The sequence below is a fragment of the Orcinus orca genome, chromosome 4 (assembly GCF_937001465.1).
Source record: "Orcinus orca chromosome 4, mOrcOrc1.1, whole genome shotgun sequence".
NCBI lineage: Eukaryota > Metazoa > Chordata > Mammalia > Artiodactyla > Delphinidae > Orcinus > Orcinus orca.
Genome location: NC_064562.1, coordinates 152809652 through 152834388, shown reverse-complemented (window position 1 = coordinate 152834388; position 24737 = coordinate 152809652). Strand labels below are relative to the sequence as shown.

The 24737-nt window shown below is 45.8% G+C and overlaps 1 protein-coding gene across 9 annotated transcripts in view; it reads left to right on the top strand.

Moving 5' to 3' along the window:
- Nucleotides 1-12810: 12810 nt before the first annotated feature.
- The window catches only part of HTT (huntingtin), a 137913-nt gene continuing 125986 nt past the window's right edge, over nt 12811-24737 (top strand). For 8 of the 9 annotated variants that reach the window (XR_004480837.2, XM_033419544.2, XM_033419542.2 and 5 more), the window contains exon 1: nt 12811-13165. Coding sequence is in view for 7 of the 9 variants with exons in the window: in XM_033419544.2 (XP_033275435.1) it covers nt 12951-13165 (215 nt within the window). In the remaining 2 variants the exon portion in view is untranslated. Of the gene's footprint in view, nt 13166-24182; nt 24338-24737 lie in introns of those variants that run through there. The other variant, XM_033419545.2, reaches the window with a different exon arrangement.

Here is a 24737-nt window from a genome sequence, read left to right as displayed (position 1 = left end):
CTGATCTTAGAGGAAATGCTTTCAGTGTTTCACCATTGAGAATGATGTTTGCTGTGGGTTTCTCGTATATGGCCTTTATTATGTTGAGGTAGGGTCCCTCTATGCCCACTTTCTAGAGAGTTTTTTTTTTATATCATAAATGGGTGTTGAATTTTGTCAAAAGCTTTTTCTGCCTCTATTGAGATGATCATATGGTTTTTATTCTTCAGTTTGTTAATATGGTGTATCACATTGATTTATTTGCGTATATTGAAGAATCCTTGCATCCCTGGGATAAATCCCACTTGATCATGGTGTATGATACTTTTAATGTGCTGTTGGATTCTGTTTGCTAGTATTTTGTTGAGGATTTTTGCATCTATATTCATCAGTGATATTGGTCTGTAATTTTCTTTTTTTGTAGTATCTTTGTCTGGTTTTGGTATCAGCATGATGGTGGCCTCATAGAATGAGTTTGGGAGTGTTCCTTCCTCTGCAATTTTTTGGAAGAGTTTGAGAAGGATGGGTGTTAGCTCTTCACTAAATGTTTGATATAATTCACCTGTGAAGCCATCTGGTCCTGGACTTTTGTTTGTTGGAAGATTTTTCATCACAGTTTCAATTTCATTACTTGTGATTGGTCTGTTCATATTTTCTATTTCTTCTTGGTTCACTCTTGGAAGGTTATACCTTTCTAAGAATTTGTCCATTTCTTCCAGATTGTCCATTTTATTGGCATAGGGTCGCTTGTAGTAGTCTCTTAAGATGCTTTGTATTTCTGCAGTGTCTGTTGTAACTTCTCCTTTTTCATTTCTGATTTTATTGATTTGAGTCCTCTCCCTCTTTTTCTTGATGAGTCTGGCTAATGATTTATCAATTTTGTTTATCTTCTCAAAGAACCAGGTTTTAGTTTTGTTGATCTTTGCTAATGTTTTCTTTGTTTCTATTTCATTTATTTCTGCTCTGATCTTTATGATTTCTTTCCTTCTGCTAACTTTGGGTTTTGTTTATTCTTCTTTTTCTAGTTCCTTTAGGTGTAAGGTTAGGTTGTTTATTTGAGATTTCTCTTGTTTCTTGAGGTAGGCTTGTATTGCTATAAACTTCCCTCTTAGAACTGCTTTTGCTGCATCCCATAGGTTTTGGATCATCGTGTTTTCATTGTCATTTATCTCTAGGTATTTTTTGATTTCCTCTTTGATTTCTTCAGTGATCTCTTGGTTATTTAGTAACGTATTGTTTAGCCTCCATGTGTTTGTGTTTTTTACGTTTTTTTCCCTGTAATTGATTTCTAATCTCATAGCGTTGTGGCCAGAAAAGGTGCTTCATATGATTTCAATTTCCTTAAATTTACTGAGGCTTGATTTGTGACCCAAGATGTGATCTATCCTGGAGAATGTTCCGTGTGCACTTGAGAAGAAAGTGTAATCTGCTGTTTTTGGATGGAATGTCCTATAAATATGAATTAAATCTATCAGGTCTGTTATGTCATTTAAAGCTTCTGTTTCCTTATTTATTTTCATTTTGGATGATCTGTCCCTTGGTGTAAGTGAGGTGTTAAAGTCCCCCACTATTATTGTGTTATGTTGATTTCGTCTTTTATAGCTGTTAGCAGTTGCCTTATGTATTGAGGTGCTCCTATGTTGGGTGCATATATATTTATAATTGTTATATCTTCTTCTTAGATTCATCCCTTGATCACTATGTAGTGTCCTTCCTTGTCTCTTGTAACATTGTTTATTTTAATGTCTATTTTATCTGATACAAGTATTGCTACTCAAGCTTTCTTTTGATTTCCATTTGCCTGGAATATCTTTTTGCATACCCTCACTTTCAGGGGAAAAGATATGTGTCCCTAGGTCTGAAGTGGGTCTCTTGTATACAGCATATATATGGGTCTTGTTTTTGTATCCATTCAGCAAGCCTGTGTCTTTTGGTTGGAGCATTTAGTCCATTCACGTTTAAGGTAATTATTGATATGTATGTTCCTATGACCATTTTCTTAATTGTTTTGGGTTTGTTTTTGTAGGTCCTTTTCTTCTCTTGTGTTTCCCACTTAGAGAAGTTCCTTTAGCATTTGTTGTAGAGCTGGTTTAGTGGTGCTGAATTCTCTTAGCTTTTGCTTCTCTGTAAAGCTTTTGATTTCTCCAGCGAATCTGAATGAGATCCCTGCCGGGTAGAGTAATCTTGGTTGTAGGTTCTTCCCTTTCATCACTTTAAGTGTATCAGGCCACTCCCTTCTGGCTTGTAGAGTTTCTGCTGAGAAATCAGCTGTTAACCTTATGGGAGTCCCCTTGTATGTTATTTGTCGTTTTTCCCTTGCTGCTTTCAATACTTTTTCTTTGTCTTTAATTTTTGCCAATTTGATTACTATGTGTCTTGGCATGTTTCTCCTTGGGTTTATCCTGTATGGGACTCGCTGCGCTTACTGGACTTGGGTGGCTATTTCCTTTCCCATGTTAGGGAAGTTTTCAACTATAATCTCTTCAAATATATTCTCGGGTCCTTTCTCTCTCTCTTCTCCTTCTGGGACCCCTATAATGTGAATGTTGTTGTGTTTAGTGTTGTCCCAGAGGTCTCTTAGGCTGTCTTCATTTCTTTTCATCTCTTTTCTTTATTCTGTTCCGCAGCAGTGAATTCCACCATTCCGTCTTGGAGGTCACTTATCCATTCTTCTGCCTCAGTTACTCTCCTATTGATTCCTTCTAGTGTAGTTTTCATTTCAGTTATTGTGTTGTTCATCTCTGTTTGTTTGTTCTTTAATTCTTCTAGGTCTTTGTTAAACATTTCTTGCATCTTCTCGATCTTTGCCTCCTTTCTTTTTCCAAGGTCCTGGATCATCTTCACTATCATTATTCTGAATTCTTTTTCTGGAAGGTTGCCTATCTCCACTTCATTTAGGTGTTTTTCTGGGTTTTTATCTTTTTCCTTCATCTGGTACATCGCCCTCTGCCTTTTCATCTTGTCTATCTTTCTGTGAATGTGGTTTTTGTTCCACAGGCTGAAGGATTGTAGTTCTTCTTCTGCTGTCTGCCCTCTGGTCCAATTCCTTTTATTAGTCTTTTCAAAGAACCACCTCTTGGCCTGGTTATACTTCTCTGCCTTAATAGTTCTCTGATGCTTTCAAATAGATGATTTTTAAAATTTTGTCCCCTAGTTTCCTGGTCCTTAGTGGGAGTAGGGTTTGTCTCAAATTGCCTAGTTCACCTCCCAGTGTTGGAAGGTCTCCTGCAGAGGCAGGGCGTGGCTGTGGCTCATCGTGGGTGCAAGGACACTGGCAGCAGAAGCTCCGGGAAGCACTCTTTGGCGTGAGCCCTCCCAGAGTCTGCCATTAGCCCCACCATATATAAATGGTCTTAACTCGTCAATTAAAGGGAGATTTTCTGATTGGGTCACAAGGCAAAACCCAACTCTGTGCTGTATCTGAGACACACCTAAAACAAAGTGAGTGAGAAAGGTTATAATTCAACCATTGACAATGTATATCAGGAAAATGCAAACAAAAATAAAAGCAGCAGTCACAATCTTAGTATCAGACAAGATGGAATCCGGGCCACAAAACGTTAAGCCAAGCAGAAGGGGCATTTTGTAATCGAAGGTACAATTCTCAAACAAGATGAAATGGTCAGAAATAACTTCACCAACAGCCATAGCTTTCCCAAAGCAGAGCTGAGAGGTTTGACCCAGCTGTCAGTCCCAGACAGATCAGACCGAAAGAGCATGGTAAGGTGCATTTTATGAACATGTGTGTATGTGGATGGATGGATAGACAGATAGATAATGTATTGATGTAACATATAGGTAATACATTCTATATTGATACTAAAAAATGCACTTTCTTTCCAATGCCCATGGAACATTCATGAAAAGGGACCGTATATTGTGGCACAAAGAAAATCCTCATGGGGACTTCCCTGGTGGTCCAGGGGTTACGACTCTGTGCTCCCAGTGCAGGGGGCCCAGGTTCGATCCCTGGTTGGGAACTAGATCCTGCATGCATGCCGCAACTAAAGGTCCTGTGTGCTGTAACGAACATTTCACACACGTCAACGAAGATCCTGTATGCCTCAACTAAAACCTGGCACAGCCAAATAAATAAATAAATAAATAAATATCTTAAAAAAATATTCTCATAAAAAAGGGGGAAACAATATCCTAACAAAAAATTTAAAAAGATTTAAATATAGTCGAGTATGTGATTACAAATGCAGTAAACTTACAAATTAATAACAAAATCAGAAAACAAACAGGCCTTGGCACCTGGAAATTTAATAGCCTCTATTAAAGTTCTCTTGGGCCAAAGAGGATATATAATGCAAAACTGCAGAACAACAGGACTTATATATCTGATGCATGGGATACAACTAAAATATAGTGCTCATGGAGAAAATATATAGCTTTTAATTATATCAACAAAAATAAGTGCCTGGAAATAAATGAATTTAGCCTCTAACTCATAAGGATTGAAAAATACATTTAGGAAAAGCAGAAGGAGGAAAGTAATAGGGAAAAAACAAACTAATGGCTAGGGCTTCCCTGGTTGCGCAGTGGTTAAGAATCTGCCTGCCAATGCAGGAGACAGGGGTTCCAGCCCTGGTCTGGGAAGATCCCACATGCCGCAGAGCAACTAAGCCCGTGCACCACAACTACTGAGCCTGCACTCTAGAGCCCATGAGCCACAACTACTGAACCTGCACTCTAGAGCCTATGAGCCACAACTACTGAGCCTGCACTCTAGAGACCGCGAGCCACAACTGCTGAAGCCTGAGCACCTAGAGCCTGTGCTCCACAACAAGAGAAGCCACTGCAATGAGAAGCCCACTTGCTGCAACTAGAGAAAACCAGTGTGCAGCAACGAAAACCCAATGCAGCCAAAAATAAATAAATAAACTAATTAATTAATTAAAAAGTTCACGCTGACTTTTTTTTTTTTGTGGCTATGTTGGGTCTTTGTTGCTGCACGCGGGCTACTCTTGGTTGCGGTGTGCAGGCTTCTCATTGCAGTGGCTTCTCTTGTTGTGAAGCATGGGCTCTAGGCACGTGGGCTTCAGTAGTTGTGGCACATGGGCTCAGGAGTTGTGGCTCATGGGCTCTAGAGGGCAGGCTCAGTAGTTGCGGTGCACGGGCTTAGTAGCTCCGCGGCATGTGGGATCTTCCCGGACCATGGCTCAAACCCACGTCCCCTGCATTGGAAGGTGGATTGTTAACCACTGCGCCACCAGGAAAGCCCCACACTGACCTTTAAAAAACAAGTCTGTACCAACTTCTTTTATGAATATTAATGCAAAAGCCCTTAAAATATTCGCAAACAGTATCCAGCAACACATTAAAATTACTATATCAAGGGACTTCCCTGGTGGTCCAGTGGTTAAGACTCCGCACTTCCACTGCAGGGGGCATGAGTTCGATCCCTGGTCGGGGAACTAAGATCCCACGTGCCACACAGTGCAGCCAAAACAAACAAACAAAAGTACTACATCAAAATAGTGGGTTTGTTTTAATAATGCATGGATGGTTCAATATCAGGAAATCCAGTAACATAATACATCATGTTAATAGATCCAAAGCAAAAATAAAAGATCATTTTCATAAAGGCATTTGACCAACTTCAACCCACTTTTTTACACAGTCAATAAAATACATTTGACCCTTGAAGAACACAGGGTTTGGGGTGCTGACCCCCGCACAGTTGAAAATTCGCATATAATTTTATAGTCGGCCCGCCGTATCCATGGTTCCACATCCGAGGAGTCAACCAACCGCGTATTCTGTAGTACTGTGGTATTTACTGAAAAAAAGCCTCATATAAGTGGAGCTGTGCACCTCAAACCCATGTTGTTCAAGGGTAAACTGTAGATCAATCCATGCTTCTTTATCATAATAAAATATATTGACCATCCAGAGGCAGCATCTTACCTGATGAGGGTTTATTCATGTTAAAATCAGGAATGTTAAAATCAGGAATAAGAGAAGGATGACCACTCTCAATAGCGTCCTATTTAATATTTATAGGAGGAACTTCCATGTACAGCAAGGACGGACTAGAGAACACGGATCTACCCTCCTGATGAAAATAGCTAATACAGCTCGGCAAATATCTACGTCAAGAGAGTCAGCAACTTTCAGGGCTGAAAGCCAGGAGAGGGTGGCACCTAGAGAGATGAGCCGAACGCTAGGGCTCCTCCCGCTTTGGGGGGGTTGGAGTCCTGAAACACCCGAAAGGCTGAGCTAAGCTCAAGGCTAGGAGAGCAAAAACCAAACCCAGGGCAGGCCAAGACTGGGGGCCCGGCCAGTTCACACTCCACTTCCGGGTCCAGCCCACCCAAGCATAAGCGTGACCTGGAAGAAAACCAGCTCTCTAAAACGGGTGGCCTGGACTTCCCTGGTGGTCCAGTGGTTAAGACTCTGCACTCCCAATGCAGGGGTTGCAGGTTCAATCCCTGGTCAAGGAACTAAGATCCCACATGCTGCACGTGCAGCAAAAAAAAAAAAAAAAAATTAAAAAATACGATGGGTGGCCCAGAGGACTCCGAAACTGGAATTTGGATTAACATGACCTAGAACTTCTAGTGTCCCAAGGAGAGTAGCATTGCAAACAAAAATCTTGCCTGGAGGAAGAAAATACCCTAAGCTGTAAATCTCTTCTATAATAATTTTCAGATACAATGTCCAGTATATAATCAAAGATAACCAGGCACATGAGATGAGGCAAATGAATGAAAATTAGCCAAAACTTCAGACATGAAAAACATTCCCTTGGGACTTCCCTGGTGGTCCAGTGGTTAAGACTCTGCACTTCCACTGCATGGGGCATGGGTTCGATCCCTGGTCAGGGAACTAAAATCCCCCATGCTGTGCGACACAGCCAAAAAACAAACAAGACAAAAAAATTTCCTTAGAGGCTCTAGATAATGGAAATATGCGAGACACAGACTCTTAAACACTGTGCTCACTATGTTCAAGGAGAAAAGTTGCATAGCTTGACAATTTTGACAGGAAGCTAGAAACTATTTATAAAAAGTGACATAGCATACTTTAGAAAGATATAAATTCCAGTCCTGAAAGCTACAAAATTCCAGAACTGAATGGTTAACATTAAGGGTTCAGCAGTAGAATGGAAACAGCTAAAAAGAGAACTAGTAAAATAAATCAGATGAAACTATCCAGAATAAAGCAATGAGAGGAAAAAAAAAGAAAATAGAAGGTAGGTTGTGGTGAGAACACCAGGAAGAGAGAAGAGAAACAGGCAATATTTTGAGATAAGGACCGAGCAGTTTCCAAAACTTGGAAGCCATTAGTCCACACGTTCAGTAGCCAACTATTTCCAAGCAGATTAAATGAAAAGAAATTCTACTGTTAAACCAAGCCAGGGTAATAACAAACACCATAAACAACACATGGTGCAGCCGTAAACTGGAGCCAGTGGGGGAACTTGGAGGCCAAAGGTCATCAGAAGAAGCACCTGTCAAGAGGGAGGAGATGTGGGGATATATGTGTATGTATAGCTGATTCACTTTGTTACAGAAGAAACGCACCATTGTAAAGCAATAATACTCCAATAAAGATGTTAAAAAAAAAAAAAAAAGCACCTGTCTCCCGAGCTCTTTGCATCCCATGGAGAGTTGTGTTAGCCCCGGGCCCGGATGGCCACAGTATAGGTAGTGCCCCAGGAGAGGGACCTTGCTCCCTGTCATTCTGTGTATTTATAGGGGAATTGGAAGGGGACGGGGAGTCCCTGGCCAATCCTGCAGCCATGGCAGATTTCAGGCTGTGGGGGAATGGCTTTGCTGGTGAAAAGACCATCCGGATCCCAGACATCTTTCACCAGGGGAACGTGTGCTTCCAAGACTTTCAGAACTGGTCTTGGCCGGTCTTTTGGGCCCTACCTGCTGAGCAGCCTACGGGGAGATCACTTGACAGGATCCCCAGGGGCATCCTGTAACAAGTGATTGTCTCCTTACACACCCAGACATGGCACGCTGAAATCACAGAGAGCCAAAGACAGAGAGAAAATCTTAACAACAGTCAGAGGGAAAAAGACACTTACCTCCAAGGGAGCAAACATTAAGTCAACTGATTTCTCAACAGTGAGAATGAAAAGCAGAAGACGTGATGTCCGGATCTGTAATCTGCTGACAGAACATACCTGCCAACCTTGAATTATATACCCAACCAAAAATCCACTAGGAATGAAGGCGAAAAAAAAAAAAAGACATTTTCAGATAAACTGAAACTGAGAGGTTTCAGCAATAGAAGATCCACTGTAAGAGAAATTCTAGGGTGTTTTCCAGGCAGAAGAAAATGATCCAAAATGGAAGATCAGAGATGCAGGCACGGATGAAGAGTGACGAAAATGGTACATCTGGGAGACAATTTAAACAAGAGCTGACTGTTCAAAACAACAGTTACTGTATCTATATCTTTGGCAGTTTGTGTACTTATGTAGAATTAAAATAACGTGGCAATAATTCCCTCTAAAGTGAGAGAACCCCTTGGGGGTGACTGGTGGGGGGCCACCGAAGCACCCTCAGGAGTTGCCAGTCCACTCAGCCTGTTCCTCATGGCACTGCTTCACGTTTCCTTTTTCTGACCCAAGGCCTCACCCCCAATGAACTCCCACCTGGTTTTGGATTTAGGGCAGGTGCCTGCCCCCCAACTGGAGTGTACCCCGTTTGTGGGTGTGTTGGGTTCCCTCTTTTCCTGGGCAGAATCAGTCACAAGTGTGTTGCAAGGCTTTCATTTTTAGTTCTCCACTCAAACTTTTACATGTTTTTCCCCTGAGTAGTACACATTCATTGCTGAAGATTTGAAAAATACAGAAAAGCACCCAGATTAAATTTCCTGTAATTGCCCTGCACAGAGAGAGTCACTGTTTTAGACTCGGTGAGCAGGTCTCTTTCTATTTATGTATCGTTTTTCTTTAAAAAGAGGGGGGATCGTGCTATACACAGTAGTGTAACCTGCTAATGCATTGCACACCTTTTTCCATGTCATGAATGCTCTTCTAAAACAGGATTTGAATAACTGCACAGTTTTGTCAGTTATTGGATATATCGTGCTTCATTTAGCTAATCTCCTGTCCATGTTTCCTTTTGTTTCTTTTGGTCCTAAATATTGCTGTAACCAGTGACCATCCTGACACACAAGTGATTCTTTTCTGAGGATAAATTACTGGGAGTGCATTTGCTGTTCAGAGGCTACGTTCATTTTAAGGCTTTGGAGACAAGAAGCCAAACTGCCTTCCCAGCTGTGGAATCTTTGATTAGTCTGCGACGATGCCAAACTTTTCTCTGAATTAAAAAAATCTGCCTTCTGGATGGTCCCTTTCAATAGGCTTTCCTCTAAGACCTCTTGTCAGGGGTATAGTAAGTTCTCAGCAGACGAGTTTCTTCTTGCCTCAGCTAACACAGCCTGATCTGTTGTGGCCATATAAGGTCTCAGTGACTCATACCCTCTCTGGACTGGTCAGAATTTGGGTTTAGGAGCCCATAAACAGAATAATCCAAAGTAAAAGTGGCTTAAACAACATGGAATCATGGGGCTTCCCTGGTGGCGCAGTGGTTGAGAGTCTGCCTGCCGATGCAGGGGACGCAGGTTCGTACCCCGGTCCAGGAGGATCCCACATGCCGCGGAGCGGCTGGGCCCGTGAGCCATGGCTGCTGAGCCTGCGCGTCCGGAGCCTGTGCTCCGCAACGGGAGAGGCCACAACAGTGAGAGGCCTGCGTACCGCAAAAAAAAAAAAAAAAATGCAATTACGTTTCTCTCCTATAGATATTTGTCTGTGAGAAGTCCAGAGATGGTCTGGCCAGGCTGGAATGGCATCTCCACCCAGTCCTGCCAGCTCCATTGTCCTGGGATGTGGCTTTCATCCTCATGATCCAAAATGACTGCTCAAGTGCCAACCACTATCCGCCCATTCCAGGCAGCAGGAAGAAGACAGGTGTACCCCTTCCTTTTAAGGAGATTTTCTAGAAATAACACACGTCACTTCTGCTTACATCTTACCAGCCAGAACTTGCTCAGTCACATGGCTACAGCTAGCTAAAAGGAAGGAGGGAAATGTGGTGGAAAAGTGCCTGGATAAAAACTGAAGTCCTACTATTGAAGGTCAGAGTGGCTATTAGGAGACAACTCTACTACTTAGTGTGATGGGCTGAATTGTGTCCCCTGAAAATTCATACGTTGAGTCCTAACCCCTAGCACCTGAGAATGTGACTATATTTGGAGAAAGTGTCTTTAATGATGTAATTAAGATAAAATAAGGTCATGAGGGTGGGCCCTAATCAAATATGACCATTGTCCTTTAAGAAAAGAGGATTAGGACCCAGACGTGCATAGAAGGAGGAACATGCAAGGACACAGGGAGAAGACGGCCGTCTGCACACCAAGTAGAGAGGCCTCAGAAGGAACCAGCCTGCTCACACCGTGATCTGGGACTTCCAGCATCCAGGACTGAGAGGATAAATTCTTGTTATTTGAGCCCCCCATTCTGTGGAACTTTGTTAGCGCAGCCCTAGCGAACTAATACACTTACCTGTTCCTGTGTAACCAATCGCATGGTGGCTTAACAACACAGGATCTCACAGTTAATGCAGATCAGGAATCTGGGCACAGCTTAACTAGGTCCTTCACTCCCTGGTCTCTCAAAAGCCTGCGTTTAAGTACCACCTGCCTCTCACTTGAAAGCTCAACTGGGCAGGGATCCACCTCCGAGCTCATGTGGTGTTGGCAGGATTCAGTTCTCCCTGGGCTGTTGGCCGAGTGGGCCTCCCAACATGGCAGCCTGGCTTCAAGAACGCGTGTGCAAGCCAAGAAGGTGCAGACAGCCAGCAGGACGGAAGGCTCAGTCTTTTGTTACTTAATCCCAGGAGTGCCACCTTTGCCTATTAGAATGTTAGAAGTGTCAGTGAAAATTCAATTAACAATCAAGTTAAGAAGAAAATAGAGAATTTTATTCAAGCCAAAATGAGGATTATAAGCCAGAAGGCAGGCTCTCAGAAGCTCTGAGAGCTGTTCTGCCTGGTAGAAGTCCAAGACACAATCATATATATATATATATATTTTTTTTTTGCGGCACGCGGGCCTCTCACTGTTGTGGCCTCTCCCGCCACGCAGCACAGGCTCCGGACGCGCAGGCTCAGCGGCCATGGCTCAGGGGCCCAGCCGCTCCGCGGCATGTGGGATCTTCCCAGACTGGGGCACGAACCCGTGTCCCCTGCATCGGCAGGCGGACTCCCAACCATTGCGCCACCAGGGAAGCCCAATCATATATATTTTTGAGACAAAGGCTCATACATCACAATGACATACTGACATTTTACAGAGTTCACCAAAGATACATAGTCCAGGTAAACTCTTACAAAGTGCGCAGTCAGTACGGCCCCCTCCAGAGTTGGGAAAGAATGCTAACCTTGTAAGAAGTTCCATTGCTAGGTCAGAAGAAAGGAAAAGTTGATCTTTACGGTCCCGCAGGCGTTCCCATCTTGGAGGAGGTCTGGTTAATGGGTAACGCAGATGCACACTGCACAGTAGGGAGGGAGGGGGCCCAAACGACATAGAGAACTTTCTGTTCAAACTTTTTTGTCTTGCTGTAAAATGTAAACCTTAATCAGAAGCCAGCCTCCAGTGACAGCCCACTCTCAAGGGGAGGGGACTATGCAAGGTGGTGATCTCAGGAGGGGGGGGTCACTAGGTCATCCGAGAAATCTGCCAACCACAGTCCCTGACAGCCTGGAGCCCCGTCATTGTGGCCTGTCCTGTGAGGGCTGGCACATGGCTTGGCCTGTGGACAAGGGCCTTTATTAAATCAGGGAACTGGGACCTCAAGGCTTGTGGCAAGTTTCTCTGAGGTCCTTCCCCTGAAGCGGGGGCAGTCGCTGTCCCCTTGGAGACAAGGCTTCCTGTGGCGATGCTGGGTTCACCTGACTGCTTTGGGACAACAGGGTCTGAAATTAGGCGGAGACGTGGCTTGTGGCCTAGAACAGGTCGCTGCCCTGAGTGGGCTCTGGAGGCTTCATGCTGCTTGCCCCAGGCGGCTTCTCTGAGGGCCACCCACTCCCTGCGGGCAAGCGGACGCTGCCCCTCTGCTTGCTCACTGCCGCCCCTCCGGGTGGCGAGGCTCTGGAGCCCGGGACCCTCCCACGCCGGCCGGCCTCGCTCAAGGGGGGGCACACCCTTGGGCCGGGCAGTCATGCCGGCGGGGCAGTCTCTGGGGTCAAAGCTGCTTCTCGCTGCACCAGCCACGGCCTCTCCGGGCAGCAGGCACCGACCAGGCAGGTTTTTACCACCCGTCCCTGCCCCAGGCCCTCCGCCAAGTTCCTCAGCTCCTCCTCGGGCTGCAGACTGGCTCTCCGGGGCTCCGCTCCTCTCTGGGGGCCACACCTGGGCTCCCGCCTTGAGGGTCCTCTGGCTCCGCGCGGGGCGACCCACTTCCCCCTTCCTCCTCTGCAAGGCTGTCCCGTGAGCCCTCTCTCCGCCCGGGCCGCTGGGTGAGCAAGCACCCACGCAGGGTCTCCGGCTCCGAGTCCACGGCCGGCCCTCCCTGCCACCCGCCGGGCGTCGGCCGGGGTCTCCTCGACTAGGGGCTTCTTCCCGAGGGAGCATGACGCTCACGACCGCCCCGCCCCTCCTCGCCGCGCCCCTAGTCCGCGCCCTGGAGGAGCGCTGGGGTCTCCGTGGTCGCGGCGGTCCTAGAAAGCGAGACGGCGGGCGCGGGAGACTGGCTGGCGCCGCGCCCGGCCAATGGCGGAGGCCGCCGCCTCTGGCTGTCAATCTCGCCAGCCTGGCCCCGCCCCACGACGGAGCGTCGCGGGACGCAGGGCCGCGGGGGCTGCCGGGACGGACCCAAGATGGCCGAGCGCTTCGGTTCCGCTCCTGCCTGTGCCTCCGAGCCTCATTCATTGCCGCGCTGGTGAGCGGAACCGCGAGCAGGTCCGAGGGTTCCGGGGGCTGTTCCCGCGGGGCGGGAGGCCGCCATGGCGACCCTGGAAAAGCTGATGAAGGCCTTCGAGTCCCTCAAGTCCTTCCAGCAGCAGCAGCAGCAACAGCAGCAGCCGCCGCCGCCGCCGCCGCCTCAGCCTCCTCAGCCGCCGCCGCAGGCGCAACCGCCGCCTCAGCCGCAGTCGCCGCCGCCCCCGCCCCCGCCGCCGCCGCCCGGACCGGCCGTGGCCGAGGAGCCGCTGCACCGACCGTGAGTGCAGGCCCGCTGCAGCTCCCCGGCCCGCGGCGACAGGGCCGCCCCGTGGTCCCCACCCAGTTCCCCGGCCCCGCGTGGGTCTCCGGCCCTCGGCAGGCGCGGGGAGCCTCGCCGGCCTCTCCCGGAGGCGCCGGGGCGGCCCCGGCCCCAGTCCTCTGCTCTCCCGGCTGCGAAGTTAGGGGAGGAACCGGGGCTGTGTTGTGAGCAGAACTTGGCAGCGCCGAGGCCGCGTCCCGTCCCTCTCCTCCTGGTCTGAGAGGAGGAGGGCTGGGGGCGCAGGATGCTCCGGGAGTTGGAGCCGGAGTGATGCGGGGACAGTGGTGACATCATGCCTTGGGACGTCGGGCTGGAGGGCGGGGGAGCGCGCGCGGCCCAATGGAGAGCCTCCTGCGAGGGCCCCTTTAAGCAGCCTGTGGCTCGGGGCTGCAGCCTCAGGGCATTTCGTGTCGTTCCGGATCCGCAGCAGAATGTTGAGCTTCAGGGAGAGACCGGCTTGTCTCAGCTCGGGTTGGCCTGCGGGCACTTGAATGAGCTGTGATTGCCAAGTAAGCGGTGAACTGACTAGACGGTGGTTGTTCACGCGTGAGAAGCAATAAAACTGGCTTAAATATTAGGAAGAGTTGACTGCCCTTTATTGCCTGTCCTCAGTTGGAAACAAATGACATGTTGCCGAGGGAGAGGTTAATCGCTGGGGGCGAGTGATGTCCCTGTCAGGAGTGTCGCAGTCCAGCTTTGCCGGAGCAGTGGTGTCTGCGGACCCCACGCACGCTTCCTGTTGCTGACATCTGCTACTGTTTGGAAGCAGGGGGTCTCCGTTGCTTGTGCCAGGGAAAGTTTTTGAAACAGAAGAAGAGAGACCATTAATGACACCGTCTAAGAGAACCGAGTACTTTTCCCTGAAGTCTTGTGTGCTGGGTGTTCAGCAGAGGTCAGGGTGTGTGCTCTGCTGCAGTTCGGGCCTTTCTTTCATCTCGGGTCAATTTATTTCTGATGTGGGTGTGTACAGGATGGCGTTTAACGAGGAAAGTTTTCGCGAAGCAGCCTCTCTAAGAAGCGTACCTTCTTCAGGCTGATTCGTTTTTAGTAATGTTTTCTTCGTTGTGCGTCTGATATGATCCTTGCTGTGTCCTGAGGTTTCATTAGAAACTGAGAATTTGGGGAGTAATTTTGGCTTACCTGTTAAAATAAAATCTGGAAACAAGGTTTCTGCTAAAAGGTGAAAAACCTGTTTGGATACTGACAGGGGAAAAATGTTGGTTTTTGTTTGTTTTTTAACAATTTGACTTTTCTCTGCAGCAGGTGATTTATAACCATAACTATCCATTCCAGACTTTTATGGTCGTGCTTTTCCTGGAGTTAGATGTCGTGGAAGTCCATGCCCTGGGTGATCTTGTATAAAGGCGGGAAGCACCAAGCAGGGCTCTGGGTGGGAAGGAAGGCCTTACTTCCGTCCCTGTCTGCTTGTTCAAACACTTGGTCAGTCTGAAAATATGCTTTCTGTTTCTTATGCTGATTTGACAGAACCTGAATTAGCTTATCTTCTTCAAAATACGGGTGTAAAGAGGTTTCCTTCTTAAGCCAGCTTGACAAAGTAGATACATTTTGTTTCATTATTGTAAGGAAATGTATGATTGACTTATTTTTAAAATTTAGTCTATCATTTTTGCATAAATAATACATTAACATGGTACAAATTCCAAAATTGCAAAAAGGTAATTAAAATGTCTCTCTCCTGTTCCTTTCTCCTGAGTACCTAACTCCATTCCCAGAGGCAAGCTTCCTCCTTGTGTATCCTACCAGATATAATCTATGTATTATATATATGAAGATAGATTTTAAATTTTTTAAAAACAAAAGTAATTCAGAATAGTAACTTTGAAAGGTTCTTAGCATGCTCTGAAATCAACTGCATTGGGCTTAATTATAGTTATTTTTAATAAAATGCATAAATGTTACATTTTCATGTACTTTGCTGTTGAGAAAGCAAGTATTCATTAATTTTGAGTAACGAACTCACTGCTTACAGATTTGGATCTTGGCGTTTCTGTTCAGATGCTTCAGCTGAAAAATCCATGCCCCAAAGTAAGATTGGCCAAAAGCAATTAGAAAGTAACTGTTCTATTTTTATGGCCCTTGCTCTCTGTGGAACTATGGCGTCACCAGCCACGCTTGGGCTTCAGTTGAAGGATCTGAGTGCCTACTCCCAGCTCAGCGTATGGGATACAGGGGTTCCGGGCGGTACTGGCTACAGTCTCAGCAAGGCTGACGTGCAGGGGAGTGCCAGAGCTTGGCAGGGTCCTAACTGCAATTATGAGGCAGTTGACGTTGGCCTTTGGCACTTTCTCACTCTCCTTCAGATTCCCTCCTAGTTTTTCTCTGATTTTAATTATTTGCTGAATGTCTAATGTGTGCCAGCCAGTATCGTAATAGGTGCAGGGCTACAGCCATGAACAGATAAAGCTCTGCCCTCATGAAGCTTACATTTTAGTGAGGGACATAGACCAGAAACAGGATACGTAAGAAAAATACACAGTATGTTGGACGGTGGTAAACAAAGGAGGAACAGCAGCAAAGCAGGGAACGGGGTCTAGGAAATGTCAGGGTTCATAAGTATTGACGTTTTAGATAGGGTGTCCAGGGAAGGGCCACTGAGATGGTGTCTTTTGAGTAAAGACCAGAAGAGAGTCAGGGATTGCCATAAAGGTATGTGGAGGGGCGTTCCAGCAGAGGGAGCTGGTCCAAACCCCGCTGATGGAGGAACAGCGAGGCGGCGGTGTGGCCCGTTGAATTAGCGAGAGGGAGACTCAGTAGGAGCTGAGGTTGGAGAGGTAGAGAGAGTGCTGTACCAGATAGATCAGTAGGCCCTCCCTTCAAGGTGGAATAAAGACGGTGGCATTTATTCTACGTGAGGTGGGACGTTTTGGAGGGTTTGGTCCGAGGAGTGGCAGGATTTGAGTTCCATTTTTCAGTGAATACTGGCTGAGAGCTGAGTGAAGGCAGCATGGTGAGGAGCAGGAGACCAGCTGGGAAGCGAGCCACGTGCCCGGGTGAGATGCTGGCGAATTCTGTCAGGTTGTTAGGGGTGGCAAGGTGGGAACTGACTGAATTTTGAAGGTAGAACCAACAGGACTTGTTCATCTCTGTCTGCTAAGCATGACATAATTTAGCCATAGTTGGTGTTATCAGTTATATTCAACTGCAGGTAACAGAAAACTCTGCTGCCGTAACTTAAATAGGAAGGAATTTATTATAAGACAGCAGTGTCTGCTTGAGGAAGCTCACCAGTGATTAGGGACCCAGCTGCTTTCTTATGCTTAACTTGCAGACCCTCATCCTCATTCTTTCCCATTTTTGAAGTTGGGTTGTCTTTTTATTGTTGAATTGTGACAGTTTTCATAATATTCTGGGTACTAGACCCTTATCAGATGCATGATTTGTAAAATGATACTCCCTTTCTTGGGTTGTCTCTTCAGTCTTTTTTTTGGCTGAGCCCTGTGGCTTGTGGGGCGGCTTGTGGGATCTTAGTTCCCCGACCAGGGATTGAACCCGGGCGCATGGCAGTGGAAGTGCGGAGTCCTAACCACTGGACCGCCAGGGAAGTCCGTATACAGTCTTGATTACCATTAGGTTTTTCTTTTTTAATTTTTAAAAAAGATTAATTAATTTAGTTTTGGCTGCGTTGGGTCTTCGTTGCGGTGCGAGGGCTTCACATTGCGGTGGCTTCTCCTGTTGCGGAGCACGGGCTCTAGGTGCACGGGCTTCAGTAGTTGTGGCACACAGGCTCAGTAGTTGTGGCTCACGGGCTCTAGAGCACAGGCTCAGTAGTTGTGGCTCGTGGGCTCTAGAGCACAGGCTCAGTAGTTGTGGCGCACAGGCTTAGTTTTTCCACGGCAGGTGGGATCTTCCCAGACCAGGGCTCGAACCCGTGTCCCCTGCATTGGCAGGCGGATTCTTAACCACTGCGCCACCAGGAAGTCCCTACCATTAGTTTTGTATCACAGTTTCAAGTCATGAAATGTGAGTCCTCCAACTTTATTCCTTTTCAGGATAGTTTTGGCTATTCTGGGCCCCTTGCATTTCCATTTGAATTGTAAGATCTGATTGTCAGTTTCTACGAAGAAGCCAGCTGGAATTCTCTGATGGGTATTGCATTGAATCTGTAGATCAGTTTGGGGAGTATTGGCACCTTAACAATATTAAGTCTTCTGATTCTTGAACATTGGCAAACATTTTATGTAAATGGTACATCTCTGTAGCAACCATTAAACTCTGCCATTGTAGAAAAGAAGCATCCAGAAGCACTATGTAAGTGAATGTGAGCCTCTGTTCCAATAACATTTTATTAAGGACGTTGAAATTTGTATAGTTTTCACGTCATAAAATATTATTCTTTGATTTTTTGGGGGGCGGGTGTCAACCGTTTAAAAATGTAAAAACACTTCTTAGACTGGCCGAAACAGGTAGGCTGTAGTTTGTCCACCCCTAGATTAGATATGATAGGACCACTTTGGGGAAGCATTTCTTTTTTGGTTGCTTTTTGTTAACTAGCTTAAAAAAAATTACACATATACGTTGCAACAACGTCTTCAAATAGCACAGAAGGTGGAAAGCAAAGTCTTCCTCCCTGGCTGTCCTAGTCTCATTCCCTAAAAATAACAATTGTTAAGTTTCTTTTGTTTTCTCTGATTTTTTTTTTTTTTTTTTTTTTTTTTGGCGGTTCGCAGGCCTCTCACTGTTGTGGTCTCTCCCGTTGCGGAGCACAGGCTCCGGACGCACAGGCTCAGCGGCCATGGCTCACGGGCCCAGCCGCACCGCGGCATGTGGGATCTTCCCGGACCGGGGCACGAACCTGTGTCCCTTGCATCGGCAGGCGGACTCTCAACCACTGCACCACCAGGGGAGCCCGTTTTCTCTGATTTTTTAATGCATATACAAGTCCTTTTTTTTTTTTTTTTTTTTTTTGCATGAATGAGCTCACACTATATTATTTCACTTAGTGTATCAAAGACATTGTTTCATAGCAGTACCTATCATTCTTATTAACTGCTATATAATACTGTAGAATTTCTTTTTAAAAGAGGACTTATGGAGATGTAAAGGCAAAGGTCTTACAGTGTCCTGGCTTTCCTATTCTCTCCTCCTTCAGAGGCCCCACCCCCATTACCTCTGGTCCCTGCAAGTGAGCCAATCACTCAGTAAACTACCTTGGAATGGAAGTCTTATTCAGACAGCAAGAAGGAAAAATTAACACAGTACAAGTTGTGTTAACTTGAATCAGTTTGGGTGCTAGAATATGTGTTAGAGACGAGATATGCCATAGATCCTCGCTGCTCAGAGTGTGGTCTCAGGGCCAGCAATTTGGTATCACTTGGGAGCTCATAAGAAGTACAGAATCTCTGCCCTCCCTTAGACCTACTGAATCAAGAGTCTGCATTTTAACCAGGTTTGTGAGCAATTTATGTGCACATTAAAGCTTGAGAACTCCACTGTCGATGATCAGGACCTACTTTTCTGTTGATATAATATAATATAAAATATAAAATTCCATCAGCATTTGGGAGGGAAGACTTACGTTGCTTACATCTATCCAGGTGTAGCTGAGGCAGTATCATTTCTCTGTCCTAGGGCCATGGAGCATTTGTGTAGCTGTAAAGTAGGTGTAACACTGACACGTAAGCTGTGGTGGCATTAAGAGCTCCCAGCTACTGGGAATGGGCACTTAAGTGGGGACTGGACTAGATGACCTGGAAGGATTCCTTTCAACTGGGTGCCTGTTGTGTGCCAGGGCCTGTTCTGGGCCCTTGGGTTACAGCAGTGAACAAGGCCAGTGGTGTTAAAGACTATGGAGAAAGACGAAACAGAATAAGGGGGAGAGGAGCTTTGTGGTGGTGTTTAGGGTGCGAAGTGCACTGAGAAGGTGATGCTGGAGCAGGGGGAGGGGGGTGGGTATCTGGAGGAGGTGAGGTTGAGGTAGAGGGAACGGATGAGCGGGAGTGCTTTCCATGTTGCAGGAGTAGTAAGGAGGCCGGAAAGAGGAGATGAGGGGGAGCCGTTTAGGGCCTGTACCCCAGTATAAGGACTTTGGATTTTACTCTGACCAGATGCTTACTTGTGTAGTCAAACAAGTGATACAGCTTACGATGCTAAGCCAACACCAAATGCTGGCTTGGAAGAAACTGGGTCACTTAGTCATCGCTGGTGGGACTATAAGATGGACAGCTACTCTGGAAAACAAGCAGTGTCTTGTAGAACTGAACATACAGTTACTATATGACCCGGCAGTTGCACTCTTGGGTGTTTATCCCGGAGAAGTGAAAACTTATGTTCACATAAAAACCTGTACACAAATGTTTGTAGCAACTTTATTCATAATAGCCAAAAACTAGAATCAGCTTAGATGTCCTTCAACAGGTGAATGGTTAAACTACTCAGCAATAAAAAGGAACAAACTCCTGAAAATACATGCAACAACTAAGATGAATCTTGAGGAAATTATGCTAGTGAAAACAGGCAATCCCCAAAGGTTACATGCGGGCTGATTCTACTTATGTAACATTTTTGAAATGACATAGTTCTAGGAGTGGAGAGTAGATGAGTGGTTGCCCGGTTAGGGGTGGGTGGAGGTACAGAGTGGAGGGCCAAGGGAGGTGGGTGTGGTTCTCAAAGGGCAGCTCAAGGGATCCTCATGGTGATGGAAGTGTTCCATATCTTGACTCTGGTGGTGGATACACAAACTTACACATCTGATGACATTGTGTAGAACTAAATGCACACATCCGCACAGATGAGTAAAAGTAAAACTGGAAATCTAAAGATCAGTGGATTGTATCACTGTTCTGGCTGTGATTGTTTTGCAGAATGTTAGTAGTGGGGGAAACTGAGTGAAGTACACACTGTATTTCTTTTACTGATATTTCTTACAGTTACATGTGAATCTACAATTACCTCATTAAAAACTTTTTTTAAGAAAGATTTTTAAAAATTTATTTATTTATTTTTGGCTGTGCCAGATCTTGGTTGCAGCCTGTGAGATCTTTAGTTGCGGCATGCAGGCTTCATAGTTGTGGCACGCATTCGGGATCTGGTTCCCTGACCAGGGATCGAACCTGGACCCCCTGCATTGGGAGTGTGGAGTCTTACCCACTGGACCACCAGGGAAGTCCCCCTCATTAAAAACTTTAATTAACAAAGAGGGCCACCCCTGGTGGACAGGGAGCAGGAATGAAAGAGGCTATTAAAGTAATCAAATCTGATTGAAGTCATCAAATCAGTCGGGAGGCTGTTGAAGTAGTCAAAGCTGGAGGTGCCGGCAGCTTGTGCCGGGCTGGGAGCAACAGTGCTGGTGGCGAGGAGTGGTCACATCCCTTCCTCTGGGGATGAAGAGCTGCTGGGATTTGCAGACGGATTTTTTTAAAAATTGAGATTATGATTTACATATCATAAAATTCACCATTTTAAAATGTACAACTTAGTGGTTTGTAATATATTCACAAGGTTCTGCAACCATCACTACTGTCTAATTTCTGGAACATTTCATCACCCCAAAAAGAAAGCCCCTCTCCATTAGCAGTCAGTCCCCTTTTCCCTCCCCCAGCCCCTGGCAACCATTAATCTATTTCTGTCTCTATGGATTTGCCTGTTCTGGACGTTTCTTGTGAACGGAATCATACTCGTGGGGCCTTTTGTGTCAGACCTTTTTCACTTAGCATAGATCGCATTTTGAATTGCACCTTCTTCTATTAGTAATTGTTACAGTACTCAGTTAAATTACTAGTAAGAAAGGCTTTCACAGCCCTTTTCTGTGATATAGACGGTGTGGTGGGGAAATCGTAGGCCTTGCTTCCCCTAATCAAACAGTACTTTTTCTTTTCGGCCGTGTCGAGCGGCTTGTGGGACCTTAGTTCCCTGACCAGGGATTGAACCTGTGCCCTTGGCAGTGAAAGTGTCGAGTCCTAACCATTGGACCGCCAGGGAATTCCCTTAAGCAGTACTTTTATTTTAAAATTATGTATGAAACATAATTCCAAAATGACTTTGGTGTTCCATTCCTTCTTTAAAAAAAAAAAGATCCAAAAGAGTCCTAATCTTCTAGGAACACTCTCATTAGTATGGTACTTGGTGAAAGTTAGAGAGCAGCTGATGAGGAATCAGAAGACCTGGATGTCTGCCCGGCCATTTACTGCCCTGCTCCTGCAGGCGGGGCAGCCTCTAGACCTCAGTTTTACTCATCGTGTGGGGTGTGTAGCCACCGACTCGAAAATGTGTATGTGACAGTACCTGTGACCACAGCTAGCAAGACAAGTGCAAGATAGGTGATGGTTTTCAATTCCTGGAGTAGTCAGGGTCCTCCCTTGCACACCCTCAACCTGGAATCACATTTTTCATACATAATTCTAAAAGTAAGAATTTTGATGAGAGGGTTTGAATTCCCACTGTCAGAATTAGTCTTTGGTAGTGGTTTCAACGTGTTTGTAGTATGCCTGGAGAGTCCTTGGTTTTTACATGTTCCTCCTCCTTACAGATGCGTGTTTGTGTACAGATCGCTTCATCACACAGTTAGGGGGGGCTGACTGTGGTTTGTTTTCACTTTGAAGGTGGAGTTGAAATAAGCACGTTTACAAAAGCTGAAGGATCAGGACTGTTCTTACCTTGTTTATCCAGCTCTCACCCTGCTCATCCAGTTCCTGCCTAGAGCAAGGCGGTTCCGTTTTCACCTTAATTTCCATACTTACTCTTCTTGTAGAACAAGTCAGTTTGACAACTTAGTTCATCAGCCTAATTAAATTCCATGGGGGAATGAAATAGTTGTAGTTTTCTTAAACTTCCAAGTTGGTTTATTGGACAAAATAAGACGGGAAGGAGGTATTTGAAGCAGGGACCATGGCATGTACAAGAACTGAGTTTGAAGGTGCATGACCAAAACGACTGAGTTATTTCCAGTGGCCAGAGTTCCCACGCAGGCTTCCTGACGGAGGAAAGTAGCCTGAGGCCAGACTATGCTGGGCCTGCTTAAGCCGGGTTGGTTTTGTACTGGGTGGGGGTGTTTGTTCCTTTTGGGCTACATTGCTGCCCTGACATCTTTCAGTGGGTAGTGTTGGAAGGGTTGTTTTTTTCGTTTTCTGATATTTTTGGTTAATGCCTCTTTGCTGGGGTGTCTGAGGGTGAAGTCTGATCCTCACACTTTAAAATGTGGGTATTCTTCAGTGTGATAAAAGAGAAGATTTTACAGGATAAGTATTTTGGTAGCAGTCAGGTGGTTTGTTGTTATGCTCCTCACCCAAAATAGGTACTTAGTAATTATTGTTTAAATTTTAATAGCAAGACTAGTAACCACTGAAGACTTTGTCTATCTGAAGAATCTTATGATTTTAGGGCTATCTATTGAGTGTGGAAAAGATGAAAATTTAAATATACTACGGTAGATTTTTTTTTTCCCCCTCAAAAGTGTTTGGATTGCTGGAAAATGATTGTGGATGAGTTAGGAAGAGAAACTTAAAACATGTGCTTTCTTTGTAACCGACTATGATAGAACGTGTGCTGCCCTCTTTCTGGCAGTAGAGTCGTGAAAGTCAGGGTCATCAGACGTGTCGTGGTTGACGTCTTGGTCACAGCGAGAGGGGCGGAGGGCTGCAGCTCGGACTCCACCAAGTGCTTGAACTCAAGCCTGGTGGGTTGCCCTACAGTTTCTCTCTTTTTTAAGCTTTGCTGTTTCTACTTTTCTTTCCATCTCTTGGTTATGCAAACTCAAGTTTAAAGCAATTATCATTTATCTTCTGAATCCTGTTTGTAAGACTGACTTAAGAACTTTTGAGTCAGTTTTAACGTGTTTGTAACCTACCCTCCTACAGCAAAAGCTTACTTATCCATTCCTTTGTTGTCTGTCTGAAACACCTGCTCCAGTGTAGGTGCTGTGCTGAGTGCCAGTGAGAGAGACAAGATGTGGCCCTTGCTCTTAGTGAGTCTGTCATCCCTGGGGAGGAAATTGCAGGAACAGTTACTACCAAAGAGTGTGATGGGGGTGCTGGCTGACGGCCGGGCCTAGGGCAGGGTCCCGGGTGAATAAGGCAGGCTTTCCCCACAAGGAGCTCGGAGGAGGAGCTAGACCCAGACAGACAACAGAAGAATGTATTTTTATTTTGGTGGGTGAGACTGATATTTTCTCTTTGACTTTCTGCTAGTTTCATAAACTTTTGCTCAAGTTCTGGCTTGGGGGAACAGCACAGTAGGTCTTAAGGAAACCAGGCGGCAGGTCCAGAGAGCTGTATTGTTTATTGTTACCTGTATTCTTGTGGTTTACTCCACACGTGAGGAAGGAGACAAGGTTCTTTTTGAAGCTCACGTTTGTATTTATCACTTTTCTATTCTGACCATTGTTAAGTAGTGAAGTCCACTCAGTTTAGTGTTTGTCGACCTTTTTCTGATTACCATCCCCCTAGGAATCATTTTAGACCTCACGGTAAGAAGCTACCCAGGGAGGGGCCACTACCTATATAGCTAGGAGCCTGGGTGTATGAATTCAGTTCACTTAAGGCCTTTGACAGATTCTCACTTTGGAAAAGAGTAGTGGATAAGTGAGTTAGTTTGCTTCCTAACGTGCTTGGAGTGGTCAGTGTTCTTTAATTTTCTTGATGGCTGTCTTAAACTAGGTAACCTCTGAGCTGCTGTAATAGAGACTTTAATGTGGTGGCTCAAAGAAGAGAGCATTTAAATTCTCATAGCGCTTTCTTCTTTAAATTGAGGTATTTTATTTATATATACACACACACATACATATATATAGTAAAATGTACCCTTTTTAATGTACAGATCAGTGAATTTTGACAGTTGCATAAAGCTGTGTAACTACTGCCACAATCAAGATTTAGAACAGTGCCATCACCTCCTAAAGATTCCCCCTGCCTCGTACCTCTTTGCTGTCAACTCCCCCCTCCTCCGCCAGGCCCCTGGAAATTACTGATCACCTTATGTTCCCCTGGTTTTGTGTCTTCCAGAACGTGGCATAAATGGAATTATACTTATGTATCTTGAAGCTGATACGTTGAGATTCATCCTTGTGTGAATCAGTGGTTTGCTGCTTTTTACTGCCAAGCAGTGTTCCGTCATTCGGCTGTGTCATTTATCCATCCACTGGGACATTTGGGTTGTTTCCATCACAGTGTTTTTGAAGTGAGTGACTCATGAGGGTGGGTGGTGAGGGGCCTCTGCCTCTCGTGGTCACTTGGGACTCAGGCTCCTTCCATCCTGTTGCTCTGCAGCCTTCTTGTTGTCTTTATCTGTATAATCAAAAACTGGGTGTTAGGAATGTTTGTTCCAGTCGGAGGGAACTAAAAGGGGGATGCCCAGGGCGAGCCAGCAAGGCAGAAGCTCCACCTGCTACTTCTGTTCCCATTTCATCTGTGAGAACTGAGTCACCTGTCCATCCCCGACTGCAGGGAAGCTAGGCTGTGGAGCTTCTAACCAGGAGGCGTGTGTCCGAGAAGGGAAGGCTGGCATTTTGGTGGGTGACTAGCAGTCCGCGACATAGCTTATCAGTAAGAGTCTCTTTTAGGAAAGAGACCAGTGGGAG